Below are 22,396 nucleotides of genomic sequence, written 5' to 3'. Positions count from 1 at the left end.
CTCCTGGACCCCTTTTGCTCGGTGTTGTGAAATGACGCTTGGACAGTGGTATTTTTTTAACTCTAATACATTGTTTACACTCTATGTACAGCCATCCTCCTAAACCTCTAGGTAAAACACCTAATGAATCCTTCAGATGAAGGGGTTTCAAACAATTTGAACAGGACTCAAGGCCTTGAATTATCAGATCAATTTCTATAATAAATCTACAAAAATTTAAAGGAACCAGGTTGTCTGGTAGAATATCTGTTCTATCATAAATAAGTTCAACTTCTTTATCACTTCTGCCTCCGGCGATACTTGACACAGGTTTTATAAAATTTAAATTGTCACTGACAGTTACACAATAATCGTGCTCTCTTATTCCAGATGCCAAATTTGAATTACACTGATTTTTTTGATGCCTGATTTTTTTAAATGTCGAAGATTTGTTGATTAATTTGTTTGTGGAAAATTTACCCTTTTTACATTTCAAAAATACCATTTTAAAGCGTTGCAGTGTTGATATTTACATCTTTACGGCTGAATGACGCTGAAGAATTTCGAGTTTCCGGTACAAAGTCGTAAATATGAAATGCGTCGGAAAAGGATCTTTATAAAATAATGATTGAGTTTTTGATCATTTATTAATAAATAAATTACCTCTTTAATAGTGAAAAACCCATTTTCATAAATTAATCCCGAAATAATATTTCAACATATCTGACAGTCTTCGGATCGTAGTTGCGCAAGTTTTATGCGCGGTGGTATTCAAATGACTTACCTTAAGTGCATGTGACGACATGTATTTGTCTGTTAATCTGTCTGGTAGTCCGTACGTCCATCCGTCCCCTGAATGTTTCAAAATTGTAACTTGAAAACAACTCGAGACAACACTTTATTTTAAGGAGTAACTTCTCGTTTGCAGCAGGAAGAACTGAATACTTAAAAAAAAATTGTCTCAGAAGTAATTTGTTGTACCTTTGTGATAATTGTTTTCTCGATTTTGAGACTGTCATTAAAGTGAGGGGGTTAGCGCTATAGAACCAGGTTTAATCCACCATTTTCTACATTTGAAAATGCCTGTACCAAGTCAGGAATATAACAGTTCTTGTCCATTCGTTTTGATGCGTTTTGTTATTTGATTTTGCCATGTGATTATGGACTTTCCGAACTGATTTTCCTCTAAGTTCAGTATTTTTGTGATTTTACTTTTTGGTATTCAACTAATTTTGTCTGTGAATAATATCCAAAGTGGTTAACCGGTTTTTCCTTTCATACTAGCTTTATTGTTTTTTTTATGATAAGGGTATTGCTGATGATATTTGCGTTCACCGCACAAAAGGTTTGACTTGGCCGGAAAATATGAAGAAGAAAAAAACTGACTGATATTGGAGAGTATTAAAACACACCAAACGATAGTCTCAGAATAGTTAGAGTGGGGCGCTCATATTCGCCGTGGACACAATTTCACCGTTTTATGATTTTGGGGTGTAAAAACTTCAAAGGATAGTTGAAATTGAAGAAATATGCCGGTGAATTATATTTGTATAACAAATATGATAATTTTTGAAAATGAGACCAAATTTCGGCACTTACCGCAAAGGACCGAAAAACGGACAACGATTTTCTGCCTATTTCCTGAATGAAAAAAACGATTTCAAAGAAGTATTTCTTTAGTCATTCTTTGACTGATTGCCCTAAATTTCAATTTTTTACACCTTTCAAATGTCTGCTATTCATCTATAATGAAATTTATTTGATACATATTGTTTAAAGCTGCAGTTATTTGGTTTTAAATAGAAGTGTAACAACGGCGAATAGTGTCCCCCGTTGACAAAACATCAGGAAATTTCAAACACCCTTTAATCCAACATTTCAAATGATTTTTCTCAAAAGAAACACGTTTTAAAGCTAAGAATATTTTGCATTTGAAGTTATCTTCATATAGAAATATCAGTATACTTCAAAAACATAAGGATCTGAACCTAAACTGAAGAAAACATGGAAAGATTTGGCGAAAATGAGCACCCCACTCTATGTGGAAATACGGTAAATATATCACAGTGAACCGTTAGTCATATAACATATGACTTCGCATTCTTCTTCAATTCTTAATATTTTCATACATTTTTTTTTTATAGTAAAATAAAATATCAGAACAGAAAAATAAAAATAGTAAATAATGCCCCTGAGGTCATATATGTTATAGGACTAAGTAACCGTGAAATACCATATGCATGCAAAGGTGGATGAGGGAAAAAAGCAAAAAAAACCACTTTGATATTATTCTATTTTAATTAATACAAGGTCGAAATTAAACCAAGGATGTTCGAAGTTATACCTAAGAGTGGTCGAAATTAAACCAAGGATGGTCGAATTTCCCCCAAGTCACTGTTGATGTTATTTTGATTGTTAATTCGGAAAATCTCGGCGTTTATCTATCTACTACTGGAAAAATAACCTGGAAACGGACTCCTTGTGTGACAGTTCTTATCCGGTAGTATTAACTGAACAGGGATCCAGTGTAGGACCCGAGAAGTAGTACCATATTGATCCAGTGGTCGAAATATTACCACCCTATAGAGAATAATACATGGCAAAATCCGTATCATATGTCGTATCATCCCGAGACACCAATATCAGCCCAAGGGCGTTTAGGCCCGAGGGATGATATTGGTCGAGGGTGATACGGCATGTGATACGGATTTTGCCATGTTTTATACGCTTTATCATATATTTCAACAGGAGAGTTATATTATATGAACTGTACACTGAGTAACCTTCAATTTTACTTTTGTCTTGTTTTAAAAGCCTCAAAAGAACTGCTCAATTACTTATCCAAAGCACCTGGGTTACCTTACAATTTGCGTGCTGTTGTTTTAAAAATATTTTGTTTGTTATTGTTTTTTTCGTGTGTGTGTTTTTTTTATAGTTGAATTTAGTGCCAAAAAATATGAAAACTTGACGTTCTTGACGTCACATGTACATACCAAACGTCATTCAATAAATTGCGTCACGCCCGAATGACCGTACCTATTTTGAGGAAAAAATAAATAAAAAAAATAAATAAAAACTGACTATGTAATAATAAAAAAAAGTAGGGGTGTGATAAAGGGTATGCGATAAAGGGTAGGGGTGTGATAAAGGGTATGCGATAAAGGGTGCGCATCAAAATTGCGCGATATGGATTAAGCAGCAGGCTATTTATCAAATATTCAATACTACTGTATTTACTACTAAACATATGATAAATATATATATATAAAATTGAGAATGGAAATGGGGAATGTGCCAAAGAGACAACAACCCGACCATAGAATAAAAAAACAACAGAAGGTCACCAACAGGTCTTCAATGTAGCGAGAAGTTAACTCTCGTTGTCTCGAACTCGGTTGACTCGAAATTTCGGATGAGTCGAAGTTTTCACGTGGTCCCGAACTTTGTTCTATACAAAAGTATGTAATTTGAGTCCTGATGAGTCGAAATTGGATGAGTCGAAATTTCGGTTGAGTCGAACTAAATTTACGGTCCCAAGGTTAACAAAAGCATTCAAAATTCATTTTTTATCTCGAACTAATACACATATGTCAAAACATGACCTCCGGTATTTAAATGGATTAAAGAGTTAATCTGACAATACACGTGTAATTAAATTTCCGGTCACTGACCACTGTATTGATTTATGACATGCCATTTCCATGAGTGTTTACCTAAGATTATCTTTGATAGAATTTTTATAAATAATTAGTGAAACATTGTTAATGTACATGAAAAAGTATTTAAAATGTTTACAAAACAATCAATTGTGATTTACGCTAATGAGCTTGGGTGTGTATAAAGTGAGGATTATGGCTTCCGTTGATGATCACCGGATTTATTTTAGCTTTACCAAGCTAAGCAAGAGTTGTGTCCCTTAGATTGTCGAACTTCCGGTGTTCGTTTGAGTCGAACTACGTGTATCTCGAAATATTTCTCTGGTCCGGCTGACTTCGACATAACGGGAGTCGACTGTATATCGTTTAGACGAGTTGTATATAGATATATATATATTTCTCTAATTCTTCGTCAATTTATCCCTTTCTGCACCCGTTGTATTAAAAAAATTAATCAATCGTGTGGTTCGTTTGATCTCAGTTCTTCATTGTTTAAAATCCGATTGTGATGTCGAATTTTCTTGTTTTCCTTTGAATTTCCTTTTCTTTCTATGCGACGTCACGATAGGAAATTCAGAGGAAAACAAGAAAAGTTAACGTCACAATCGGATTTTAACCAATGAAGAACTGAGATCAAACGAACCACACGTTGATTAAATTGCAGAAAGGGATCACCTGGGCTTCATAAAAATGAAGGTTTCGATGGCCGGGTGTTACCTTTTCACGTCAGTTTTAATCTAGCGTCGTACTACAGTACATGCTATATAAGGCATGAAGATGTTATTTTTACAGATCAGCTAAATTATCTATAGTAAAGGATCCTACAAATTAATGTAAGATACAGTCACAGAAAATAATTATAATTTATAATTACGTCTGAACCGTACTTATATATTTCCCTCCAGTTTATATAATCCGTTCATCCTATTTTGACTCTTAAAAAATTCAAGAGTCTATCCTAAATTGAGGTAAATTAAATGGCCTTCCAAATACTTTTCGATCCCTAACATCACTGAAGAGACATTAGTTGTCGAAATACGGATATGGTGTAAAAATTTAGCACCCCCTGTTGTGGTTTACCATCTTTGCCGCAAGTTTATTGTTTCTACTTGGCATTGAATTAATATAGAGTTCCATTTTGTTACACCTTGTGATAATTTTTTTCTGCAATCGTCAATGGCAGTCAACAGGGTTTAAGAACATCAGTTGTTCAACCTGTTAGTCAAATGTGTTTTGTTAAATTATATTTTTTCACTCTTTTTGGTCTTTTGGAAATGTTGTAAGGTTTGTGCTGTATTTAGACCCCTCTTAGTTGTCAGAATCCGGATATAGTGTAAATATTTAGCCCCTCATGTTGTGGTTTACCATCTTTGTCGCAAGTTTATTGTTTCTATTTGGCATTGAATTAATATAGAGCCTCCATTTTGTTACACCTTGTGATCAATTTATTGGCAATCGTCAATGGCAGTCAGCAGGGTTTAAGAACATCAGTTGTTCAAACTGTTAGTCAAGTTCGTTTTGTTAAATTATATTTTTTCACTCTTTTTGGTCTGTTGGATAATGTTGTTTGTGCTGTATTTAGACACCTCTTCAAAGAAATTTGTTACATGGTCCGAGAACACAATTATTTCGTAGTGCATTTCTTTTAGAACATAAATGAAAATAAAAAAAATCCCACCTGAGCTTTCTCAAAGAAACTTTTACAGTGTGTTGTACTACTTTTGGGACAAATTATATCAAAATTATAGAAATTTTCATCGGCTCTAACTCAAAATATGGATAATTTTATGTTTAGGGCGTCTTGAAATCTTTTGACAGCTTCCGAAGTGCTAATTTTCAACCTTTTTCAGCTGGACCAAATCACTACTTTCCTTTAAAATTCTGGACCCAATTTTTTTTACAGCGTAATTTCACCCCCCTACTTGCAATTTGAGCCATTGACAAGGTACGATAAGCATCAGAGAACGGCCCCCTAATTTCGTTCAAATTAAAAGTGACCTGCCATTAATTATAATACATTATTTTTAACGTTTAAAACCTATATTTTTGTAAACATCAATAGATTTTTCAACTTCCGCTGATATTATTCATGCTCTGTTGCTGTAAAGACCTCAAGATTCGCGAAAAGGCCAGAAAAATGGCAGTTTCTAAACCTTTTTCTGTATTTTAAACTATGAGCGTACCTACGACCCACGATCATATTTATACCAGACATTCCTTGAACATAAATGTTGATGCAGTTCAAATATTTTAGTGGGTCGTAAGTACGCTCATAGTTAAAAATTCAAAAAAGTGACAAAAATCGTCGGTAGTTTTCATTGAATCATCGAAATTTTTAACCGAATTGCGGACCGGAGATGATTTCCGGTATTTACTGGATCCGACGGAAATGTATTCACGGTACGCTATAAGAGGGTATGGATGGGGGGGGGGGGGGTCTGTTATTCTGTAAACATTTAATTTTCACCCCATTTTTCTCTAATCTTTAAAAAATTAACCCCTTTTTTCTCTAATCTTCCAAAAATTAACCCTTTTATTCTCTAATCTTCTATTTTTTGGCTCATTATTCTCTAATCTTCATTTTTTAAGGGCATTATTCTTTAATCATTTAACCCCATCCAAACCCTCCTATAATAATGGCTAGTTTCTTCAGGACGAAAAATAAACATATTTGAGACAGGAAAACAGGATATTCCTGTATAATTCATTATTCTTGAATTTAAAGTGACATTTTAGCAGACCGTCGAAATTTGACCCAAATTAGACGGAACTGTGACAAACTTCAGAGAAATTCTGGGAACGTAATTGTGAATGAATATAATAACTGGTTCATACTCAAACAGTGCATATACTTATTTTGTTTCATAATTGACGAAATCGTCGCCTTGGAATGTTTTAATCTCCGATGACACTTTTGTGAAAAGTGCTTTCTTTCACGTCCGCATTTCTACCAAGTATGGCATGCCAAGTTAACATTTTAGACAATCATTTAATATAAATTTACAGATGGCGATGGCGAATAAACTACAGAACTGTGAATAATAACATACATTGTAATTCATATGACATAAGAAGACACCATGTGACAATTTTAATTAGTTAATTGTGTAAGTATAACAATAATCAAGATTAAACAAAACTATCCAACACTTTTATGATCTAAATTATGTATCTTGAGTTATGTTTTGGTCATGGTGTTGAATTTATTGGACTTATTATTTGTAATTGTCACCCGCCTTCCCGTTGTTCTATCTTGACGACAACGGGTGCTACTTCGTATTTCTTGTTTGCAAATCATTCTCTACATATCTTTTCATTAAAATTTGCATGCATAAAGTATTTGTCACTGGACGGTCAGGAAACAACATTCAATCAATCATATGTGTTCTTAAATAACAGCACTACATGTAGAATGAATTTAAACATATTCAAAAGAATAAAAATAAGTATTGAATATGAAAGGAATAAAACGCATCATAATTAAAGACATCTTGATTGTAAGACGTGTGTTTCGCATACAAAAGACTCATCAGTGACGGTCGAATAAAAAAAATGTCAAAAGACCATAAAAGGCTCAATATTCCGGGGTTTTTTTTGCGATATACAGCTAATAAAGGTTATTTATTCCTGAATATATTATCCGTAGTTTTTGCAAACAATATAAAGTTTTGTAAACAGTTAATTCATATAATTGACTATTTTAATAATAATTCATGTTTACACAAAGTGCTAACTTTTGGACATCGTGTTGCTGCATGGGTTGTTTGTTTCATTTATTTTTATTGTGCTATAGCTAAAAAGGTTACAGTCCACAGGAAGACATATTACCCTAACTTGACACTCCGATCCAACTAGTCTTTGTTCTTACCCCTTAATGCCAATTGATTAACGGAAATCAGCAAATACCAATTTTTGAGTCTTAGGTTTGACCAGGCCGGTGTCAGAACCCACGATATCAGGCGTTTTAATTCATTTATTATATTTATTTAATTGTACAATGCATTAATAAAAGGGTGCATACTGTAAGAATCCATCTTATATGAATCCACGCTTAAACATACACATCCACCCAAAAGAAATAACTTTTGCAACATATATAGAAATAAAAAGATGTGGTATGAGTGCCAATGATACTACTTTCCTTCCAGGACACAACATGTAAAAAGTAAACAATTATAGGTCAAAGTACGACCTTTAACACAGAGCTTTGGCTTACACCGACCAGCAAGCTACCAAGGACACACAAGTGACTAATGTAGAAATTCAAACAGGAAAACCAACGGTTTAATCTTTATATAAAAAAAAACTAGAAACGAGGAACACGTATGAACCACAACAACCACCGAACAGGTTCCTTACTTGTTGCAAACAAACACAGCATGTGAAAACGTTTAAACAGGCGACAACCTTCACCCTAACCCGAACTTATATACTTTTATTAGTAACTTGCATGTCCAATTATAACTGTAGTTCATTTTGATAAACAAATTACAAAAACACAAAAACAAAACGAAGCAATACAAAATGCAACTTAATCACATACATGCATTTTACATGATATTTCACAAATCATTTGACACTGACAGGAAAGTGAAAACATTTTTCGTCATTGCCAGTATCCACATCATAATTACAGATAACAAAAATGTTCCATAGATATAGGAAGATGTGGTGTGAGTGCCAATGATACAACTCTCCATCCAAATAACAATTTATAAAAGTAAACCATAATAGGTCAATGTACGGCCTTTAACACGGGGCCTTGGCTCACACCGAACAACAAGCTATAAAGGGCCCCAAAATTACTACTGTAAAACCATTCAAACCATAGTCCATTTCATCGTGAAAGAAACATCAGTTTATTCTGTTCTCAGTTTTCACTTGTCTTTGTCAATTTTCCCTGGCTTCCAAGATGAAATGAATGGATACATTATGTTAAACATAACTATTCTTCTTCTTTTTTGGAATTTTATTCTCATACACACTTGTCCGGGTCTACACTTATTTAGTTTTTATACATTGACTTAGGATATTTGGCATACAGTGTATAGCCATGACTCAGATATCATAGATATCATAACAGTCTAATATCATTATGACATTTACCGTTGATCTCAAGGTACAATTAATTGACCTTTAACTTTCATGGTTAAATGATTGTCCAACCCTTAAACCATATATATATATATTCTTACAGGCTATGCCATTTTTTTTACTGCACAATAGGATTAATTTCTTAGGTCAATTAATGCCTCGTTAATAACTTCAAAAATGATTTAAACCCCCCCCCCCTTTTTGCCTTGATAAGTCGTTTCTAATTCACTATAGGTTTTGTACCCATGCAGAGGACACATTCCCATTCCAACCTCTACATCATATTAATTCGTAATTGCCTGGATTAGACATTTTATTCCACACAATGTCCAAGGCCGTAGCTACCCTTGAGGCAAGTGAGGCAATTGCCTCACTAAAATTTCGACACTGATTATTTTTTTTTATACATATATATAAATATAATAGTCATTTGTTGTTCTGTCTCAACCTTGATTTCTATAACTTGTCATCATTCCTTTTAAACTATTCTTCCTGGATATAACTCAGCATCTCAACAGGTGATGTTTCTCAATTACATTAACTTAGTAACGATAATCATCATGGATCTCTAGTTAAAAACAGGCTCTTGCAGAAAAAGGAAAAGCGACACTGAAGGTAAAGAAGGAATAATTCTAGTAAACTATTTTTGTGAACAGAGTCTGAGTATTGCATATAACTTCATTAGTACAATCCAAAAACGATAAGTAGACTGACAAATCAAGGATACTGGTCTTCGGAAGGGACGGTCCTGTCTGCGTATTCATTTCTCTGTTTCAACAACTTTTGACAAATCAAGTACTGGGCATCGCAAGAGGACAGTCCTGTCTGCGTATTCATTTCACGAACTTTAATCTTTCTCTTTACAGATAAATAAAATAATATAAAACACGCATAGATTAGTTTTTATCCATGTTTCTTTAACCTTAAAAATTGAAAGAATATCCCATATTCCAATTTGATATTATTGAGGAATGGTAGAACCTTTAACACAGGATTTCGTCTTTACTTATTCGGGACTACGGAATTTCGTTTCTTTATATTTGGGGTTTCGGAATCCGACACCCCCAACCCCTAAATTTATAGATTCTGGAACTAAAAAATACCACCAACTATTTCCAGAAATAATTGGAAATTTCGGACCTACATGTAAACGTCAAAAACTCCATTCCAATTTCCCCTGTACCCATATTAGATATACTTACTCTATAGATAGAATCATATACCTGTATCTTATCTCATTCTATCCTTAGTTTGTCTACTCTTTGTCAGCATAAAAGCGAGTTTAATATTTTGTAACTGCGACTGTATGATGGTGCTTACAGGAAAGCTTAATTCTTTTTTGCAAACAAAACTGTTACTACCGATGCTGCTAACGAATTACTGATGGAGAAGGAATTGGAAGAAGACATTGATCGTTGTGTTGATGATAATGTGCTACCTTTAGAAACACAGACTGCCCTAAAACGACTGAAAACTTGGAAAAGAGCATGCATGAGTGGCGAGAGATTGTGTGGTCTTGCCATGCTCCATGTTCATCGCGATAAGGATATCAGCAGACCAAATTATGATTCTGAAACGATTTGACTGAACCGGCAATAGAAAAATTTGGCAAACTCTACTGAATCGATGTTTGTTCTATGTTCTGACAGCAGACTCAAATCAGTGATATTTGGATGATTATCTAACATATAAGTTTAAATAAAATCTTATATTATTGCATGGTTGATATGCACTTGTTATGTATCTTAGTTGTTGATCAGCGTGTAGTGACCTACAATTGAACTAAGTGTTCATTTCTAACTAAACATGTTCACAAACAGACAATCTGCATTGCATTCAATTTAATTTGTTCAATATAATGACTAATTGATTTGTAGTTGGCTTTAATTCAAACATGTTTTGCTGTTGCTATGCTCAATACGAAATTTGTAAAGAATAAAAAAAGATGTATATGAAAAAATATTGGAATGAAACTCCAAATGGAAAGAAAAATCTTCAAACAACTGCTTAATTCATACTTAAGAGTGGCAAGCACCAATTTTTTAACCGTTGCTAGGCAACATTTCTGTTGCCAAGGTTGTTTTAAACATATAATAAACAAATTCAAAGGGTATTTTCATTTGTGACTTCAAGTTCTTCTTGGACAAACAATATTATTTGCAAATATTTCAATTTTTACTGATATAGCAATTATTAGGTGATAATTTTCATTCTTAATAAAAAAAAAACTGTTGCTAGGCAACCTTCCTTTCACCGGAACACAATAAAATCATTATTTTTTCAAGTGTCTACACTAAGACCATCAATGATATCAATATAAACTTATTTGGAGAGGGGGCCAAAAATAGCCCTTATCATACCTTGTCCTTTGGAAGCGGTATAAAAATTAATGGCAAGTAACCCACTGTCAACACTAGGGACTAAAAAGGGACGACAATTGTGGTCTCGGACCTAATATGCACTCGTATGAAAATTGCGGTTTTTATTCAACTAAATCATAGGTTTGAACGTTGTTTTCAATTTATACTTTTTATAATATCTTCATGCCTTATATATATCATGTACTGCAATACGCCGCTAGATTAAAACTGACGTGGAAAGGTAGCACACGGCCAGCGAAAGCTGTTTTTTAAGAGCCCAGATGGTCGTGCGGTCTAGCGGGACGGCTGCAGTGCAGGCGATTTGGTGTCACGATATCACAGTAGCATGGGTTCGAATCCCGACGAGGGAGGAACCAAAAATTTGCGAAAGCAAATTTACAGATCTAACATTGTTGGGTTGATGTTTAGACGAGTTGTATATATATATATATATATATATATAGTTATAGTTATGTTTCATATACATATTACAAATTGGTATTGGTAAGAAACTTCCTTCGTTATTTTTCTTTCTTTCAGATACATGTGCGTGTAAAATTTGCAATTTTGTATCAAAAAAATTTGCAATTTTGTATCAAAATGCACTCAATGGTTACTTATTGCTTGATAACTTCAGAATGACCAAAGCATTAATTAACCATAAAATTCATCAGCTTAAAGTTAACTAATTTGATATTTGGGTTGTTTTTAAATGTCTAGTTCGATATATAGTACATTTATCTATCGGTTTCAGTTAAAAAGACGACGAATCTTAGTTATATGATGTGCTTATCTAAACATACTTTAATGTGCATTTTTCACTGAACATTTCCCTGTGCGATTAATTGTATTATGTATAAGTTTCATAAAATTTGGTTGAGACAAACTTTAGGCTTTGCTCATTGTTGAAGGCCGTACGGTGACCTATAGTTGTTAATGTCTGTGTCATGTTGGTCTCTTGTGGACAGTTGTCTCATTGGCAATCACACCACATCTTCTTTTTCATACTTAAAAATAAGATAGTGAACGGAAACGAAAAATTTAGCTATTTTTCCATTTGTAAAGGAGCATAATTCTTGCGCGTGTAAGAAGCCAACAAAATCCAAACTTGATCTGTGTTTTGCGGTAATAAGCATTGTGTATAAGTTCCATAATATTTGTTTGAGGCTAGATTAAGGAATCATTAAGTTAGAGAACGGAAATGAAAAATTCAGCTATTTTTCCATTTGTAAAGGGACATAGTTCTAGCCTGTTAAAGTGAATTTGACGCCACCAAAATACAAACTTGATGGTAATAAGCATTGTGTATAAGTTCCATAAAATTTGAGTGAGGCTTGCTTAAGTTAGAGAACGGAAATGAAAAATTCATCTATTTTTTTCTATTTGTAAAGGAGCATATTACTAGAACGGTAAAAGTGACGCAACCAATATCGAACTCCATCTGTGTTTTGGGGTGATAAGAATTTTGTGTAAGTTTCATGACATTTGGTTTAGGGCATACGACACTCTAGTTGCTTATACGTTAATAAGTTTGGAATGGGAGTATACAAAAGTACAAAAATATGCAGCATAAATATTTAATTACTTTCTCCGTTAAGGAGCACACCAGCACACGATGTCCAACATTTTTTTTCGTAATACGTATGTAACAGTAATATCAGTTGTGTGAATAGTTGTGCATATAAATATAACAGGTTTCACTCACAACGCTTAAAAAAGATAAAGAAGTAAACAAAAATTACACGCTTAGATTGCAAAAAAAAAAAGACAACTAATGATTATTGGCCAAAAATAATAGAGGGAAAATCACTAAATTGATGTTAAACATATATAAAGCTTGATTTTAGAAATACACTTGGGTTAATTTGAAACGTGCACATCTTGATAAAAATCACATCTAGATTTAAGAAGACATAGCTAGATTTTAAAATAATTGCACAACAAAAAAATGATAAAACATGACCAATTCCATGTTAAATAAGAAGCAAGAGCTATATCTATAGTCATTTAAACTAACATTTAAATCAACTTTCATACTTTTTATGTTGTTTAAACACTTAAATTAAACATGGGATGCAACACGACTTCCGATTAGCTAAAAGTTTTTTTTTTCTATCAGCTCATATATTATTTTGTCATGTGACTGTCACGTCATCAACGTTTTTCCATGATGTAAAAAATGGAATTTAAGAATTAAATTAAATACTGATCGATATCAAAGTTCGTTTTAACAAGACTTGTTAGTGAAGTTTGAACTAGCTTTATTAACATCGAATACTCATAGTCCGGTGTTTCGTGTTTTTAGAGCTGTTCCTGTGTGGATCTTATAAGTCATGTCCATTCCAATTGAATTTTACCGTAAATTTTTGGTTCTTAAATTTATCTATAATTGATGTTACACTTCTGTCCCGGATTAGATACATAGGTAAATCCCTCAGAAAAGTGCTTTAGCCTGCCATATTCATTTATATGCCTGTCAGAAGTCATGAGCCAGTACTCCAGAATTAGCTATTGACTGTTGAGTGCACTGATGGTTTTAGGTCTATTATTTAAGCATACACTATGTCGATATTTTTTTCTCGATTCAATTGGTTTAGCTTTTGTGAGGTATCGCTTCACCATCATAAGAAACAACTATCTTAAGTTTCATGAAATTTGGATAAGCGGTTCTCAAGTTGCGGTGCGACATGTGGACGCCGGACAGACGGACAGACAGACAGACGGACGGACAGACGGACGCCGGACATTTGTATACCATAGTACGTCCCGTCAATTTTTTTTAAAAAGCATTTGAATTTGACGAAAATTAATACTTAAAACTTTTATTTTCAGTTTTTGATAATAACTCAAAAAAGCTGCTATTCAAAGAAACATACAAGAAAAGATGAAAGACATTTTCAGTTTTACTCTTTGATTTTCGGTTAATGATATTTGCTTAAACGAAAATCTAGTGAATTACACCAGTAGTTATGTGTTTCTTAGGTATGTCATATGATATATAGATTCAAAAACTGCACCTTTTGTGAGGTTCGATATTGCTTTAACGTCTGATGGCTTTTAAAAAAAGAATAGACCGTGTAACGTTACATCGCAAAAATTAGATATTGTCCACAATTCAATTATTATTGTACAATTTAGTCAAGTGCAAAAATGTTTCTAATTTTTCATCGAAATTTTAAGATTAAGATAGAAAATAGGCAGGATTGTTAGAATTTTTGTTATTAAATGTATTGCTTGCCGAAGCATAAGCCGGATAGTTTTATTCAGCAAGCTATCGAATGTTGGAACGAATAATATTAAGGACAATACATTATATAGTATTTACACAGAGATCAATTCTCCAAAGACTGACTGAATGCCAAATTTGATGTTTTTATTTCGACCTGAGACATTGCAACTTTTAGCACTATCCTACGACACCTATGCATATATCCTACTTAAGGACTAAATTTAGGAAATATCTTTTCTAAGAAGACTTTTGAAAACCTGACTGATGACTAAGTCGTGTCCTAAGACATGATTTAGTCATAGAACAGCTTCGATGACATGGCCCCTGGTACTGAATACGACTGTATACATGTACATATACGAGTCATTTGTATTTAACTTTATTTTTTGTGTTCAGTTCAATTTAACCTACTTTCATGATTCTTATTTGTTTTACAATTGGCTAATTTGTTTATAAATACAAGTAAGAAAGAAAAAAAACATTTAAAAATCAGTTGTTCATTTTAACTGTAATTTTACTTATATATAGATTCACAGAATAATTTTTCGGGGTTGAAAATTTCCTTTTTATTTTCAAAATCGCACATGTCATTGTATACGACTCTTTCATTCTTACAAACGGCAAAATATGGTGAGCCTTCTCTGCCGGTCCACGGATTTAATCCATTTGGTAATCCTTTACAACTCGGATATCTCACATAACAAGGTACACATCCTTGTGCAGATCTGCATTGATTTTCATCATAGTCGCCTGTAAAATAGTAAAAAAATATAGCATAATCTGTCGTCTCATTAAGATATTTTATCAAATGCACCCTCTAAATTGTGTAAAATTCATGTTGCAGTATTACATGGAAATCAAACGTACATTTAAATATAAATTAATCAAGTATTTTTCTTTAACAAGGACACCGCCGAGATTACCTCTTATCTTTTGTAAGAACTAGTAGACATCGTTATCATCAGCTTATACAATAGTTATAGACGAATGATTTTACATTACAAAAGAATCACTTTCTGGGGGTCATCTTATAAAAAGTACAAACTAATAAAAATACAAACACTTACATGGATCTTTGTAAAGTATTCTTGACCCACAATTTGCTTTTTCAGGTTGAACACATCGGCTGATGTTTTCATCAAACAATAAAGGGTACGGACATTCTTCCACACTTTGCGTTGTGCAATCGATATATTTAGAACAACTTTCTTCATAAGTTAAAAATACAGAGTTAGATTTTTCACAGATGGCGACTGGTGAAGCATTGATTGGCAGATCTGACTTCTTGGAACCTACATAAAATTACAAAGAGAATAAACGCTTTCAGTTTAAAGTTTTACTACAGTTTAAAGAAACAAAAACATATCAAGCGCATAATATATTATCGAAAGATCTCGGTTGTTCAGAGCATGCACTTATTTGGCTTTTTTGTGTATTAATAGGTTCTTGAATAGTCCCTTTCTTCATAGCCAATATTCATGATCGTTTTATGACATTTGTTGCAATAAGATACGGTCGTTGATTTCATAGGTGAAAGAAATACTAATGCTGTTTCTCACATTTTTATTTTTTATTTACAAAGTAGATTTATTACTCTTAATTCAAATATCGAAAATATTCAACTTAGCAACTCTTGCACTGGCATGAACAGATGGATATTGTTTTGATTGAAATTTACTGTTATAAAACTTCGAAAATGATATAAAATTAAGGAATATATGAAAAGCTCTGATTCATTGTCCTGCTTTTGTTATACTTTAGATCATCTCTCAATACTGTATTAGGTGTTTTTTTTTTTATTATTTTGGGTTCGTTCATAACCAAAGAGACATAAAAATGCCGAAACGCGCATCTGGAGCAATAAAATAAGCACCAATCATGTTATTAGATGGGATTCCATTAAGACACTACATTTCAAGAGCAATTTTTGCTAAAGTCAAACAACAGAAATAAAACTCGGTGCCGATATTTGTCGTTATTTTCCGTTAACTAATTCGATCCCTTTGCTCAATAACATGGCATTTTCTCACTTTCAATCTTGTTCAATTTTTCTTAATCGAATCTGCATTTGTTTTGCATTTACTAGTATTAAATTCGAGTTAAAAACTTGTGTATCGTAACTTTGTTAACTAATATATCATACTGAAATTGAGATTAAACTGATGTAACACAGTGGTAACCAATTCATGACAAAATAAACAGCTGCGTCATGAGAGCATGATACGCCCTTCGTCTTGTGTGAGAAGTTTTATGCTGGTGGACGTTTCGTCCCCGAGGGTATCACCAGCCCAGTAGTCAACACTTCGGTGTTGACATGAATATCAATAATGTGGTCATTTTTATAAATTTCCTGTATACAAAACTTTGAACTTCTTGAAAAACTATTTTCTTATCCCAGGCATAGATTACCTTAGCCGTATTTGGCACAACTTTTTGGAATTTTGGATCCCCAATGCTCTTCATCTTTGTACTTGTTTGGGTTTATAAATATTTTTGATTTGAGCGTCACTGAGGAGTCGAAACGCGCGTCTGGCGTACTAAATTATAATCCTGGTACCTTTGATAACTAATTATGCAATAATCATAAATAATTTCTGAGATACGGCGCGACATGTGAAAAAAAACCCGTTGTTTTTACAAAAAAACTCGCAACAACTGTAAAATAAAATTTTGAATCGTCACAACAAAATATACAGATCTTTAGAGTAATATAACTAATAAGTGTGTAAAGTTTTAAGCAATAGTCGTTAATGGTTTTTAAAATACGATGCAACATGTGAAAACCCCCCTCTTTTTAACAAAAAAGTCAATAACTCCAAAATAACATTTGGAATCATCACCAAAAAGTATACAGATCTTTAGATTAATATAACTAAGAAGTGTGTGAAGTTTAAAGCAATAATCCGAAATCGTTTTGAGATACAGCGCGACATGTGAAAATTACACCCCCTCCCCTGTTTTAGTTATAAAGTCCCGTAACTCAAAAAGTTTAAATCCTATTTTCACAAAAAAAAATATACAGATCGCTTCACCATCATAAGAAACAACTATCTTAAGTTTCATGAAATTTGGATAAGCGGTTCTCAAGTTACGGTGCGACATGTGGACGCCGGACAGACGGACAGACAGACAGACGGACGGACAGACGGACGCCGGACATTTGTATACCATAATACGTCCCGTCAATGTTTTTTTAAAAAGCATTTGAATTCGACGAAAATTAATACTTAAAACTTTTATTTTCAGTTTTTGATAATAACTCAAGAAAGCTGCTATCAAAGAAACATACAAGAAAAGATGAAAGACATTTTCAATTTTACTCTTTGATTTTCGGTTAATGATATTTGCTTAATCGAAAATCTAGTGAATTATAGTGATAAATCACACCGGTAGTTATGTGTTTCTTAGGTATGTCATATGATATATAGATTCAAAAACTGCAACAAGTGTATTACGATATTTCTCCACTGGAGAGAGTATAATTTTGATATTTAAAGCGCGAGGCTTGTCGAGCTTTTTAAAACAATTAAGATTCAAATGTTGAGAGTGGAGAAATATCGTAATACACGAGTTATAGTGGTGAAATCTGTTTCTGTAATGATTTTTATCCTTCCTTTTCAAACATTTGCAGAAAGTTTTGTTCGTTATAATATGTGACGCCATCAGGCATGGTCGCCTTTTTTCATAATGTCACAATAATTCAGAAGAAATAAAGAAAATTTAACATTATAATTAAATTTCAACCAATCATTTGCTGTGAACATATAATTCCCTAGTGACGAGGAATGTCGTTTTCTCACACCGCTCAGGAAATGTGAAAGTAGCACAAAATTTAGAGAAAACTATATTATAAATTGAAAAAATCTTGCTAAACGGATAGTGATCCTAGTTACTTACATTTGTCATGGTCAGAGCCTTTTTCTACACATGTCTTTGTTTCTTCATCATACACTTGATCTTTCTCACACTTATATTTATGCTGTAAAGTCCCAAAACACAAATAAAATACACCGCAGTCTGATGGATCCCTTTTCCAGTGTACTTTCTTTGACCCATCACAAATATTAGTTGAGCATACGGGAATAATGATGACAGTGAATGCAATGATAGTAAGAGTATTCATCTTTGTTTGTGTTTAAGGTACTTCGACTTTGAATGCAGTTGTTATGAGAATGAACGTACTCTTGATCTCTGTTTTAAACAAGTTAGTCCACCTACTTTCATTAAACAATAAAGCACTAATCATTACAACTACCACGCCAGATACACAAACATGCACATTTACCAAGTATTTAATGGACTCTCTCCCAGTAACATTACTATTTTGCTCGTCTTTTACTTTCATGTTTTATTTCCGTGCTTCTAATTTCTGACATCACAACCTGAAGAAGGGTTAGTCAGGTAATTTATTAAATTAATTGCTTCTGTAAATATTTACTTACGATTGGGATAGTCTTACTATTTTGGCGGAAGTAATTTTAACATATAGGGACTGACATTCAAGTTATTTAAAAACAAGTTGCTTTCTTTAAAAAAAAAAAGCAAGACATGAACCTTAGAATCGTTGACTGACGGGTCACCAAAAGATCATTGCTGTATTTGTGTTTGCTTTTGAATTGAAATAATTGACTGTGAATAGAAGAAGCCAGTTGAAAGTATATATTTACAGCTTCTATTTGAATAGTTATTTTAAAGCTCGACTATTTTACATATTTTCCCCGATTATAACCCATTGGCAAATCCTAATTTCTACTAACAGGATGACTTATGCAAATTACACAAACCTATCGCAATATAAATTTATGCACTCAGTTTGCTTTATAATCTGGAATTCTGGATGCATTTATTTTATCTATCATATCTTTTTATTTTGTTTCCTAAATGAATGCCTTTTTATTCTCAACTTGTATTTGAAGCTGTCTTTACTCATGGTAGATGTTGTATGCGGTTAAACCTGTGGCATGCAATTGATTGGGACCTCTCATGAAAAGACTTATTTTGGTCTCATAAAACATCTCAAAATTTAAGGATTTCCTGATTTTACTTAAATCAATTCAAACATTATACAGAGAAACTTAGTTTTGCCAAAGAATTTCTTAATTCAGATGTTTATGAATACCTGTACACACTTTCAAAATAAACAATTTATATAAAAAGGTATGTAGATATAAAAAAAACGCCAGACACGAGTTAAGTCTACAAAAAAAGCATCAGCGACGTTCGAATGAAAAAATTTAAAAGGCTAAATACATTACAAAGTTAAGGAATCTATTCCTTGGGTAGACAATCCTCAGCTTTTTGAAAAGGTCAAAGTTTATAATAGGACAGTAACTAAAAAAAGAAATAAAAGAGAAACAACTCGAGGTCAGAATACCGTTAGTAATGATGACCGTGCTTGAAAGTCACATGTAAAGCTCTTTCTGCCATGTCCTGAATTTAGATAACAAAAACGAAAATAAGCTTCCACGAGTCAATTTAATAGTATTGCATGCAAGCAGTATTTTAGCGCACGAAATAGTAAATAGACGGCATCTCACTGATACTCAGGAAAAGAATACGAATTTGCGTAATCACATATCTTAATCTAATAGTTGAAATCGAATGTCCAACGGCCTACATTAAATGTTTTGACTCCGGATTAACTGACATTTTATCCGGAATTTTTGAGAACGCAAACCGATATATATAGCGTGCTTTTGAAATGTGATCTATGATGTGAATGAATCAAGACGTGTAGAATAGTTGGTCAACACAATTAATACAATTTTCAAAACCGTACCGTAGTACAAACATTTAGATTAAACTATTAAAACAAACAAACAAAAATTGAATTAAAATTTTATAATAAACCAAGGATTTGTATAGTAAGACTATACAAATCCTTGAATAAACTAACGTTCCTGTTAGTAATTTTTTTCAAATTCTTTTGAATATATATAATAAAAAAAAACGCGAACGTGAAATATTTACGGATGGACTTTTTATTTATCGAATGAATCTATTCTTAAATTATAACATTCCACTATGTGACTATATTACCGTGCAAAATATAAGCTAAGACTTCTAAATCCATACTAACAGTATAAAATAATCAACATTGGGGGTTGTAAATTAGATTTTGGTGTAATTATTGTAAATTATTTGTACTGTTGTTGTAAGCTGCAAGGATTTAAAATCATGCTTTATGAATTGAAAACACATAAGTATTTTTATTCACGACCGTTTAAAATGTAAATATTTAATAAATTGATCTTACTTTCCGTTTTATGGATATCATGATGATTACAATACAAAAAAAATAAAAAATAATTACTCATAAAACATAAAAACTTAAATGGTATGAAATAATTAATGTAGAAATATAATGATTATTGTTTATACACATTTTTTTGGGTAGGATGCAAGAATTTATTTAGATTTAATTTTTATGTTTCCTTTACAAATGAATATTTAAAAATACCAAAGCAGAGTTTCTTGTCATATAAAATACTTTAATTGCAACTCTGAAAATATTCAGATCTCAATCATTGTTAGTTTCTCCAGAAACATAAATACAGTATTTATTTTGTATATATTTGTTTGATTCCGATTGAATTAAATACTTTTGATAAGAATATTATCTTTCAGTTTTCCGATCTAATATTAATATTTTAACCAGAATGTTATCTCCCGTAAGTCTAGTATGATGAAATACACGGTATCCCGTGGTTAAATCTTCAAACATAATTAGTTTACATGTTATCGAGACAATACCACGTTATAATTGACCCAGATACATACAGTGCACAGTGGTCGTTTTAAAACAAATATAATTGCGTCGTCAAGGGCCATTAAGGGACAATATCAAAGACGTAGATAACAACCTGTTAAGACCTGCATAAATGACCGAAAACTTTAGAGACGTTCCGAGAATTTTATTCTGACTTGCGGCCGAGAGATATCTAGTGGCCCATAGACACATCCAAAACTCGCCAATATATACTCATGAACTCCTCAGGGGGTTCATGCAAAAAAACTGGAGAGGAAATAATGAAAGATAAACGAACAAATATGTTAGTCGTTGGTTCATGTCTGTCATATTTATTTTTCGTAAACTATTTTGTTATAAATTAGGCTGTTAGTTTTTTTCACGTTTGAATTGTTTCATATTTTGCATGTCGGGGCCTTTTATAGCCGATCAAACGGTATGGGGTTTTCTCATTATTGAAGGCCGAACGGCTGCTTATAATTAATTGCTTTCATACACTTCATTTAAACTTTGGTGGATATCTGTATCATAGGCCACGTCTTTTTATTTTTATACGAATTTTAATTTCCTTAATTCATTCTTTTTGTATAATTGCTTATGTCAAGATTAAGACTGTTTTAATGAATGAGGCGTAACATACCATATATTGACCCGAACGATATTAATCGTCCGAACGAAAGTACAAATAGAAACATTTCAAAAGACGAAATTAAAAAATGTATTAAAAAATTAAAAAAAACCAATAAGTCCCCAGGGGAAGATTTGATTGTAAATGAGTAAATCAAGTCAACAGAAAATATATTCATAGATATTTACGAACTATTTATTATCATCTTTGAAACAGGTGATGTCCCAGATAGTTGGCTGATTTAAAATATTAAATCGTACCGTTTTTCATAAACAAAGGTGACAAAATGGACCCCAAAAATTATAGACCAATCACAATTCTGAGTTTCCTGGGGAAACTCTTTACTGCAATTTTGAGTGAGCGATTAACTGAATTTTCAGACGAATTTCTTATCTTAAACGAAAATCAATGTGGATTTCGCAAGGGCTATTCAACAACCAATAATTTGTTTATAATTTTTAACTTTTTTGAAATTCTAAAAAACAAAAAGAAAAAATGTTTTGCTCTTTTATTGATTTTGAAAAAGTTTTCGACAAAGTTTGGCGGGATGGACTATGGTACAAGTTGCTAGTGAATAATATGAATGGTAACATGTATAATATAATTGTAGATATGTATAATGGTGAAGAGTATTGTATTTCTTATAATGATTGTAAGTCAGATTTTTCCCCGTGTAGAAACGGGGTACGCTAAGCGGAAAAT

General features: G+C 32.6%; 1 protein-coding gene across 1 annotated transcript; it reads right to left on the bottom strand.

Moving 5' to 3' along the window:
* Positions 1 to 14,799: 14,799 nt before the first annotated feature.
* LOC143079436 (uncharacterized) lies at positions 14,800 to 18,526 on the bottom strand. The gene is made up of 3 exons (XM_076254778.1): positions 18,216 to 18,526; positions 15,386 to 15,610; positions 14,800 to 15,068 (listed from the first exon to the last, which is right to left on the bottom strand). Exons 1-3 carry the CDS (start codon positions 18,439 to 18,441, stop codon positions 14,833 to 14,835), a joined length of 687 nt encoding a protein of 228 aa, XP_076110893.1. The 5' UTR covers positions 18,442 to 18,526; the 3' UTR covers positions 14,800 to 14,832.
* Between the last annotated feature and the right edge of the window lie 3,870 nt (positions 18,527 to 22,396).

This window comes from Mytilus galloprovincialis, chromosome 1, assembly GCF_965363235.1.
Source record: "Mytilus galloprovincialis chromosome 1, xbMytGall1.hap1.1, whole genome shotgun sequence".
Taxonomy (NCBI): domain Eukaryota; kingdom Metazoa; phylum Mollusca; class Bivalvia; order Mytilida; family Mytilidae; genus Mytilus; species Mytilus galloprovincialis.
This window is presented reverse-complemented; position numbering and strand designations above follow the sequence as displayed.

Excerpts from the sequence above, each read along its gene's own strand:
- LOC143079436 (XM_076254778.1), bottom strand. The coding sequence starts at position 18,441 with ATGAATACTCTTACTATCATTGCATTCACTGTCATCATTATTCCCGTA. Across the intron at positions 15,611-18,215 it reads AGGCTCTGACCATGACAAAT|GTTCCAAGAAGTCAGATCTG; the intron begins GTAAGTAACTAG and ends AATTTTATGTAG. Across the intron at positions 15,069-15,385 it reads AATACTTTACAAAGATCCAT|GCGACTATGATGAAAATCAA; the intron begins GTAAGTGTTTGT and ends ACTATTTTACAG.